At 46.5% G+C, this 10,603-nt stretch overlaps 1 protein-coding gene across 1 annotated transcript in view; it reads left to right on the top strand.

The window, feature by feature from the left end:
* Positions 1–1,875: 1,875 nt before the first annotated feature.
* DPYSL5 (dihydropyrimidinase like 5) overlaps positions 1,876–10,603 on the top strand; it is a gene marked incomplete at both ends in the record, with an annotated part of 53,729 nt that continues 45,001 nt past the window's right edge. Inside the window, one exon of the mRNA XM_081254138.1 lies at positions 1,876–2,136. Coding sequence (XP_081110264.1) covers positions 1,876–2,136 — 261 coding nt within the window. The remainder of the gene's footprint in view (positions 2,137–10,603) is intronic.

The raw sequence follows: 10,603 nt of genomic DNA, 5'->3' as shown, positions 1-10,603 counted from the left end.
TCTTCCCGGACCGGGGCACGAACCCATGTCCCTTGCATTGGCAGGTGGACTCTCAACCACTGCGCCACCAGGGAAACCCAGCAATAGCTTTTTGTATGTTGATCTTGTACCTTGTGACCTTGCTGGACTGACATTTGTTCTAGGAGATTTTTTGTAGATTCTTTGAGATTTTCTGCATAGCCCCCATCACGTCACCTGCAAATAAGAATGGTTTTATTTTTCCCTTTTCAGTCTATATGCCTTTTATTTCATTTTCTTTTGTTATAGTGCTAGCTAGAACTCCCTTTGTTGAATAACAGTGGTGAGAGTAGACATCCTTGCCTTATTCTCAGTTTAGGGGGAAAGTATTCAGTCTTTCATAAATTCTGATATTAGCTGTAGGTTTTTTGGTGATGTTCTTTAATTTTTTAAATTTTTTATTATTTTTGGCTGTATTGGGTCTTCGTTGCTGCATGTGGGTTTTCTCTAGTTGCACTGAGCAAGGGTTACTCTTCGTTACAGTGCACAGGCTTTGCATTTCAGTGGCTTCTCTTGTTGGGGAGCACGAGCTCTAGGTGCACAGGCTTCAGTAGTTGCAGCACATGGCATGTGGGATCTTCCCAGACCGGAGATCGAACCCATATCCCCTGCATTGGCAGGCGGATTCTTAAGCACTGCACCACCAGGGAAGTCCCTGGTGATGTTCTTTATCAACTTGAGGAAGTTAACTTCTTTTCCTACTTTCCTGAGAGTTTTTTTTTTTATCATGAATGGGTGTTGAATTTTGTCCAGTGCTTTTTCTGCATCAATTTATGTGATTATGTGATTTTTTTCTTCTTTAGCCTGTTAATATGGTGGATTACATTGATTGATTTTCAAATATTGAGCAAGCTTTGCATCCCTGGAAGTAATTCCATTTGCATAGTGGGATCCTTTAATTCTTTTACATATTGCCGAATTCTATTTGCTGATATTTTGTTAGAAATTTTTGTATCTACATTCATGAGGGATATTACTTTATAGGTTTTTTTTTTTTTTTTTTTTTCTGTACTGTCTTTCTCTATCTTTGGTATCAGGGCAGTACTTACTTCATAAACTGACTTGGGAAGGTTTCCTTCTCTATTTTCTGGAAGAAATTGGGGTTAATTCTCTAAGTGTATGGTAGAGTTCTATGACTTTTGAAAAGTTGATTCTGGGGATGCAATCTGGACCAAATAAAGCTGAATCTTGGGGGTGGGACTTGAGCATATCAGATGAGCTTATCAATGTGCAGCCAGCTGTGGAGCTTCAGTGTGGTCGTGGACTTCTTGAGACAAACATAGGAGGGTGAACTGAATCAGAATCCATCTGAAGAATGACATGAATTAAGCAGCTGTGAGGCTTGGAGAATTTGGCTCTCTGAGACACGTCCCAGGAGCCTCTGATATCTTCAGGACCATATGGTATAGTGGGGACATTGGTCATACAAGACGTCTGGGTTTGACTTGGCTACTTAGTAGCCATAAATTCCTTATTAGCAATTTCAGTTTTCTCGTCTATAAAATGCCACTTCTTGGGTTGTTTTAGGAATAAAATGAGACAAGAGATATGAAAATGCTTTAGAACCACCACAACTTTTTGAGAAGGTGAAAATTGATGTTTCTTTGGGCCCCAGCTTCACCCTTACTGCTGTGGTGTCATGATTCCCGATGAGTCCTGCTGTGAGGTCAGTGGGAGGCTTGTGACCCCAGCTGGCTATAGGACCAGTGTCCTCAGGCTGTGGAGAAACTTCCTCCCCATCCCTGCTCACTTACTCTGCCCATGGAGTTTGGGCTCTCACAGGAAGGGTGGGACCTTGGTGACAGTGAAAAGGAATTTTGACCTTGACCAGCGCCCCCTCTCACCTTTCACAGGAACATGCTTGCCAATTCAGCCAGTGTGCGGATTCTCATCAAGGGAGGCAAGGTTGTGAATGATGACTGCACCCACGAGGCTGATGTCTACATTGAGAATGGCATCATCCAGCAGGTGGGCCGTGAGCTCATGATCCCCGGAGGTGCCAAGGTGATTGATGCCACTGGGAAACTGGTGATCCCTGGAGGCATCGACACCAGCACCCACTTCCACCAGACCTTCATGAACGCCACATGCGTGGACGACTTCTACCACGGGACCAAGGTAATGCTTCTGTTTGGGGAAGGTGCCTTCCTCGGTGGTTTTCTCTGTTTCTGGGGCTGCTCCGGACTAGATCCACATGAACAGGGTGCTCCTGCTGTATGTATTGCTCAAAGGAGAAGGGTGCTCTTGAAGGGGCCACTGTGGCAACTAAAATAGGAAATTTCAGGCTAAATGTCATAGATTTCTATGATTATGGAAAAGGAGGCATTTAAGCCTATTTTGCTGATCACATCACTTACTGAGGTACCCAGGCCAGGAACTGATTTTATTTTTATATTTTTATGTCATGTAGTACAGACCTAGAGGAAGAGGAGAATTAGCTGGAGTTTGTTAATTGTGCATGTGTGGGGCAGGAGGTGTGTGTGGGGGGGGGTAGGTCTGAGGGACTGCTTTATGTATGATAAGCTAAATTAATTTCCCCAAAATTGTGAAAAATAGATATGCCTATTCTAGATGATTTTAATGGTAGAATTATGAAGCAGACATAGTTAACTATCTTTTATTATCTTTCCTAGCTTGTTCTTTTTAAAAACAGCTTGAAAGATACTGGCGGTAGGCCCTCTTTTCAGAGTGAATTATCATGGACAATATTTAAGAATTACTGAGCTGGGCCTGAGCTACTTTATGTCCCTAAATGCAAAATACAAAAATTCAGACCTGTGAAACAAATGAATCAGGAGGAAATTATGTTTCGCCAAAGAGTCACAAATAGGTTCTTTCACCCTTTCTCTGTGCTCCAGAATCCTGTCATTGCTGTCATCCCTGTGTGTTGTAATTATCTGTAATACGCAGGCCTCTCCCTGGACACCAGACTATGGGCTCCTTAAGGGCAAGACCTGACTGTATTCTTCTGCTTTCCCAGAGCCTGGCCTTGACCTGGAATGAGAGTAGCTGGCCAGCAATTGTTTGTTGAATGAATAAGTGATTGATACTTATCCATGCGGTCTCTACATCCAGCTGTGCCTCAGATTCATCTATGAAGACTTTTTTTCAAATGCAGAGTTGAATCAGCATCTTGAGGGTCAGAAGTCCCTGACCCTGGCAGCCGCCCTCTGTACTGTCTGATTTATAAAGGACTTGGCCTCTAATGCTCCCTGGGTGAAAGGAGTCCACCAGTAGCAGCAGTCCTATGTCCTACTTTGGCCCACTGCCTCAAATGCCCATTGGCCCTGTACCTTAAAATGTCACCTCTGTTCTACTTGGGATTCTCAGGGAGCCCCTCTCCCATGCTCAATGCACTCCCCCTGGGATCCATCTTCCTGGGGGCTCCAGTGCTCCGGCTGTTAGGCAGCAACTGATAAGACTCCCCAAACCCACCCTGAAGAGCCTGGCTGGGGCTGCCAGGCGGGCAGAGACTGGCCCACCTCAGGCAGATGTTCCTTAAGGTCTCCCTGAGGATATGCCTCCTTCCCAGTCCAGACGCAACAGATCAGACCCCCGGAAGGCTGAGCTGTGAGGAGTCTCAGTAGCCATGGCCCAGCCTCTGCTGAGGCAAGGATGCCGCCAGGCCTACTGAATACTCTGGCATCCCAGGCCACACCTGCCCACTTGAGCCAAGCCCTGGGAATAGAAGTGATTGGTGGACCTGCCCTACTTTCTCCTCTGAGAATTACTCCAGGGCCCTGCAGGTGATGCTTCACTCATGAATGGGGAGCCCCATCCTCATAAACTCTTGCAGGGTCCTCTTGGGGGGACTCTGGTGGCAGTCGGGGCCTTTCTGAAGAGAGTGAGCACACCCAGCTCACCATCCCCATGCACTTGAGCCCTGCCAGGCCAGGCCTGCTTCATTTGTGGTTATTTTTATTGAAGTAGAGCATACATACAGAGAAGCGCACAGGTTCTAAGGTACACAGAATCCTCACAACTGAACACACCCTTGTAACCAGCTCCCAAATTGAGAAACCAAACATTGTCAGCACCCAGAAGCCCCCCTTGTGCCCCCTCCTAGTCACTACTTCTCACCAAGGATAACAACTATCCTGACTTCTAATACCATAGTTTTTAAAAACTAACAGCTTCATGGAGATGTAATTCACCCTCCATTCAATTTGCCTATTTAAAGTGCAGAAGTGGGTGGTTTTCAGTATATTCACCATAGGTTTTGACTGTTTGCTTTATGTAAATGAAATCAGGCAGCCTGTACCCTTGCGTTGGCTTCCTTTGCTCAACATTATTTTTGTGAAATTCAGCCATGTTGTTGCATGTTGTACTTCACTGCTTCATAGTGTTCTACTGTACAAGAGCCCACAGAGTACCTAGACATTCTGCTATCACCGGGCATTTGGGTGGTTGCTACTTCGGGGCTATTACAAATGCTGCTGCTGTGAATGTTCTCATACATGTCTTTTAGTAAACGTGTGTGCACATTTCTACTGGGCATGTTCCTGGGAGTGGGATGGCTGGGTCATAGAAGACACACATGTTTAGCTCTAGGAGAGACTGCCAAATTGTTTTCCAGTTTGGTTGTAACAGTTTATACTCCCAGCAAGAGAGTAAGAGAGGACCCAGTATTTACCACCAACATAACTCTGATTACCACACCAATCCATGCTGGGGTCCATTTTGCAGTGTGCACCAAAAATTGTATGCAGTGTGCAGCCTTGCACCAAAAATTGTAGCTTGCTGGTTACTCTCCCCACTTGGGAGATCTTTAGTCCAGGGTCGGATGCCACACTGTCACTGTGCTGCCTACCAGCCTCTGGGAGAGGAGGCTGGCCTTTCTTTGTTTTATTTTCCACATTGTCATCTGCCGGAGCCTCATTAGGCAGGAGTGACGAGTTTTCCCCTGAGAGCCTTCAGCTCTTTATAACAAGTGAAGACCTTTGCACGTGCATCTTTATGCAAGGTGGTGGGTAACTTTTGATCTTTTCCAGGCTTCTCATCCATGCAAGCAGCTGTCTCTGGAAATATACAAAAAAGCCCCTGTGTGATTAAGGCTCCCACCTCTCCCAGTTCCTGCAGGATCAGACACCCCCAATCCATGCCAGGCCCAAGTTATAGGAAATTTAAGGCCCATAAACCCCAAGCCACTCTGGCTGCCCGTGTCACCTAAACTGACCTTTTTTTATATCCACCCCCTACGTAAGATCGGACCTTGCCCTTGTGCCGCAGCTCATATTGAGTGTCTGTTTCATAACACAGCCCCTGACGCAGTCCTCCCCGGACCCCTCTGGGAGACCCTGCCCAGAGTCCTGCCTCAGACATCCCAGCCTCCCAAGAACTGGCTTCCTGCCCCGCCCCCCCTCCCCTCCACTCCTGGGTTGCTTCTCCCTGTTGGTGCTCCGACAGCTGGATATTTTGGCTTCCTCTTATCTTTAATTCCTGACAGTCTCCTGGGGAGAGAAAATGCTCTCCTGTTGCACTGCTGATGTCAGGGATGTGTGGATTTAATTATTCACGCAGCCTGTGGCACTCAGGCCCAGGCTGTGCACCCTGATAGATTGCCGCTGGCCTATTTTGCACCTTCTAAGAAAGGTAACAGTTGATCTGCTTGAAGCATCTGGGTTTATAATAGAATAATAACCCCAAGGAAAAGCTCACCCTTGTGATTAGCCTATAGAGAAAGAGAGATCAAGTTGCGCCTTTTTGTTCTCGTCTGACAGATCCGAAGGGCCTTGAACTCTCTGCACCCCCTGAGCTATGGCCTGCCTGTCAATTGGACAGCAGCAGCCAGGGCTGGGAAAACAAAACCGTTGAAAGCCTGTCTTTTCTGAGAGCATCTGGGTCTCCATTGTACTGGGTCTGAAGGGGTTTCTCTAGCGCTTCTTTAACACATGCTTTGCCCGCCTCTGCTTCTGTTAGAGGCCGGGGCACGCTCTGCCTGGCTCCCCTGCCTCTGCCCCCCTTGCTCACAGCCCGGGCACTCCATCCTCCTCCCCGCCTCCTCCACACCTCCAACCTGCAGGACCCTCCCTCCCAGAGGCCCAGAACCTGGTCTCCAGAGATGCCAGGACGCCCTGCTTGTTAAAAATGCCCCCATGGAGGAAGGGGGTTATCTCCTGTGGGATGGCAGGGGCAGGAGGGGAGGGAGGAGAGCCAGTGACACCAACTGTGTTAATAAAGGTCTAGGATTTCACTTGGGTTACGGGGGTCTTTTATCATTATCCTACTTAGCTTACTCATAAGTTATGCTTATTCTTTGCTGTGAATCTAGTATTACATAATAAGAATGTTAATGCAGGCTGTTGAGCTCCACGCCACCAGTGGCTCTCCGTGGCCCGGTGGGAATATCAGAATCAGGCTTTTTAAACTACAGGCACAGCCCCTTCACTAAGATGGTGATAGAGGGGGCAGCAGGGACAATGGGGAAATGCTTCCCAGATGCCTCTTCTGCCTCCCACTCCTCCAAAAATAGACTGAGAACCACTGTCTAGGCCAATGGTTTCCAACCTTTGGAAGCAAATTACAGTAAAACTACTTGGGGAATTTTTTAGAAATACGTGTCCAGACCCCTCCTCTCTACTGCCTGCACCCTCCACCCCAGACTAATGAAATCAAATGTCTCTAGGTCTGCCTCTTCCCCCATCTGTATTTTTTTTTTTGGCTGTGTTGGGTCTTCATTGCTGCAGGCGGGCTTTCTCTAGTTGTGGCAAGCGGGGGCTACTCTTCGTTGCGGTCCGCAGGCTTCTCATTGCAGTGGCAGAGCTCAGGCTCTAGAGTACAGGCTCAGTAGAGCCTACATGGGCTTAGTTGCTCTGCGGCATGTGGGATCTTCCCGGACCAGGGATCGAACCCGTGTCCCCTGCCTTGGCAGGCAGATTCTTGTCCACTGCGCCACCAGGGAAGCCCATGTATTTTTTTTTAAGCATCCTTGATGATCCTAACACTAGCATGCGGATTATTAAGGAACTTTCTCGGCTATTTTGAATGGCACGTTGTCTTGGCTGTTAACTCCTGTTGCCTGTCTGACCCTCTCCTTATGTGCCAGGATGACATCTGAATCCCCTTTGATAACTTGGGCTTATCTTGCCTCACCCTTGCCAGTATTATTTATTTGTTTCTCTCCTCCTATTTACATTATAGGGTCCCATAATTGGGTTCCCAAGCCCCAGCCTGGGGCCTAGAACCCCTGTACTTGCTAAGTGTCCCTGGTGCTGTGCTCTGCCCTCCTGTCTGTACCGCATAGACATCATCAATGAGCAGCGAATTGGCCATGGTCAAGATGTCATCAAATGGAAATCCGGCTGGGTCTGTCCCTCTTCTTTGAGAGCCCAGAGACTCTCTCTTGTCTGTGCCAGGGCCATCTGGTCACTGAAACAGCCTCCCACTAACTCAAAACCATCAGCAGCAGGACATCTATTCTTGTAGTCAAACCACAAGGGGAGCCAAATCCTAACCCAAAGAGTGTTTGTCTAGAACAGGATCAGCCTAGCAGATGTACAGTGGTACAGGCTAGGTGGCCTGCCACTTCCCGCCCCCGGTGGAGGGTCCTGACCCTCCCTCCCTCCTCCCACTGCAAGAGGGCTAAACCTATCAGAGTCCTGGGATATGACCTGCTGGGACATAAATAAAGTCCCTTTGTTGTCCAGCCTGCCAGCCTTCTTACCAAGGAGCCCATTTATCCATTGAGCAGACTGTTTTTGCTATTTTGCCTTTGAAACTTGCTTTTTTGGCTTTAAACCTTTCAATGCTGCTCACTTCCTTTCTTCTTTTTTCTTGACTCTGTTATGCTGTCCATTTCTGTTTAATTCTAGCCAAAATGTCTTTCCAGTCTTTTTGCTCTGCAGTAACATTTCCTGCTTATCGGGATCCAGACTCATACAGTCTTGCTTATTAACTGATGTTCCCAAGTTCACTTCATTCCGGTAAAAAACTGGAGGGACCTTAGAAATATAGCCCCCCCCTCCCATTGATAGGGAGAGAGAGTGAATGAGTTGCCCCAAGTCCCCGAGGTAGTTGGACCAGACTGTATGTTTCTCAGTCTGAGGCCCTTTTCACCACACCACTCAGAGGATCCTGAAACCCCAGATTCTGGACAGTCACCCCTTTCAGACAGCCTATGACCTCTCAGTAGGCTGCATGCAAATAGTTAACTCGACACTGTGTGGCTCCAAACTTGCCTGAACCAGATAAAGGCATCAAGGAACTGATGCATCAGGCAGACAGCAGAGTAAGCTCTCCGCCTCCCCAAGATGGCGGCTTTATAACGCGCCACTGTCCCTAGAGGAATAACACTGATGTCAGTGCCTTAGAGCTGACAGTTTTTACCATTTACAAATGGTTGTTGTGGGGATTCAATGAGTTGATGCATCAAAAAGACTTCACACAGTGCCTGGCACAGAGTACGTGCATGATAACTGCTAGTCCCCAGGCTGTGAGTACCTGCTTCCACCCTAGGCCTGGCCTTGACTCTGTCTGGTTTCTTGGGTTACTTGATCCACCCACTTTGGCTTTGCAATGAGATTGTTCTACTGTCCATCTAGTGCCCGTGCTGCCTATGTCCCCGGCTTTGCCAGCCGGGTCATGTCCTGCTCGAGAACTTGCAGTGGCTCCCTGTTGTCTAGTTTGGAGTCCTAGATGTTCACCCTGGACAGCTCCCCATCTGACCTTGACCTCTCCATCCAGTCCTCACTGCCCACATGTGCCCATCCATCAGGAAGGGGGTTTTCTCAGCCCCCTTCACTATGAATGTCCCATGCTCCCTCCTGCCATCCCTTCCCACCCGTCCACAGAAGGCCTTCACAACCTACCAAGCTCATGTCACATTCTTCCTCCAGCTAATTCAGGCCCAGGATCCACTTTCTTCTCCTCAGCTGAAATAAAGTGTCATCCTGGGGCTTTCAAATTGTTTCCTATGTAAAGTTTGTCTCTCAACTGGATTGAAAACTTTGAGGGGCAGAGATGACAATTTATATTTAACTCGTGACTCACCACAGACTCACAAAGATTTAAACATGTAGTACAATAGATGCTCAAGAAATAGAGGAATGTCTACATAGGGTGGCAGTCATGAGCACAGGCTGGGGAGGACGGCCAAAGTTTGAATTCAGCTCCACATTTACTGGTTGTGTGATTTGGATGAGTTAATCTCTCTCTGTGTTTCAGTTTCTTTCTCTGGAAAATGGAGATTATGATAATACTTTATGTGTGTTGAGATACTACTGGTAAAGAACTTAAAATAGTACTTGGTAGTTCCCTGGCAGTCTAGTGGTTAGGACTCAGAGCTTTCACTGCCGTGGCCAGGGTTCAGTCCCTGGTTGGGCAACTGAGATCCCACAAGCCACGTGGCCACAAATAAAAAATGAATAAAAATTTTAAAATAAAAAATATATTTAAAAAATAGTACTTGGGCTTCCCTGGTGGTGCAGTGGTTGAGAATCTGCCTGCCAATGCAGGGGACATGGGTTCAAGCCCTGGTCTGGGAAGATCCCACATGCCGCGAAGCAACTAGGCCCGTGAACCATGGCCGCTGAGCCTGCGCGTCCGGAGCCTGTGCTCCGCAACGGGAGAGGCCACAACAGTGAGAGGCCCGCGTACCGCCAAAAAAAAAAAAAAAAGTACTTGGTGCTTACTAAGCACTATATGAGTGTTTGTTAAATAAATAGATCGTGATGATTGAGGACCAACCCCTGAAAAATCCATTTGTGAAGTTTCCTCACAGGCATACGTATTAAAGTGTTAGACATCAAATAGGAATTACAAAATTGGTTTCTGTCTCTACTGTCAGGGTTGACTGTGTGTGTTATAGATTTCAAATGGAGCCTAAATAGTACTGGTGATGACTTCTAGATAATTTTCTTTTTCCTTTCTTTCTCTTAAAAACAGAAATATCCAGTCATAAACTCAGCAGGTAGCAGGAGCTATTTAAAGATGTCCTGCTTCAAATCAGGTATCTCGTATAACAAAACCTTGCTGGCAACTTTCACTGTACATCTATGTTCATTGGCAGGCCAACATGTAGGCCAGGTTGACTCTTCTTAGAACAAACATAAGAGAGATCTATCATTTCTTACAAATTTTTACATCTAGCATTGGAAAAAAATCTCCTATGGTGACCAAGCAGCTCCCCATTTCCTAGAATAAGAGTGTTTGCAAAGAATTGATCTATACAGAGAGATTATTGCTTTTTAAAACCTTTGGTTCAAGAATAGAGATAAATGTACCCTTTGTGATTAAACCCAAGCATCTTGGAAACCTTTCATACCTCATACTAGCTCTGCTTTTTACTCTCATCCAGCATCTCTGGGGTTTAAAAAAAAGATAGAAGAAAAATACATCGTGTATTGTATGTATACTTCAGTGATACATATAGTACCTGAATGATGTATTTTTCTTCCTCCTATTTCTTTTCTTAAAGACTGAATACTTTTTAATATTTCAAGAAATATTTGAATATGGCCTTATGGAAGGCTTCAAAAATCTCAGTTGAAAATATCTCTTCTCCGAAACCGCACTGAGGTTGCCTCCTATCTGAAGTGGCCATGTTTCTGTGTTGAATGTCAGGTACACATCTTAGAATGGTTCACTG

Source organism: Mesoplodon bidens (assembly GCF_964165515.1).
Source record: "Mesoplodon bidens genome assembly, chromosome: 14".
NCBI classification, from domain to species: Eukaryota; Metazoa; Chordata; class Mammalia; order Artiodactyla; family Ziphiidae; genus Mesoplodon; species Mesoplodon bidens.
This window is presented reverse-complemented; position numbering and strand designations above follow the sequence as displayed.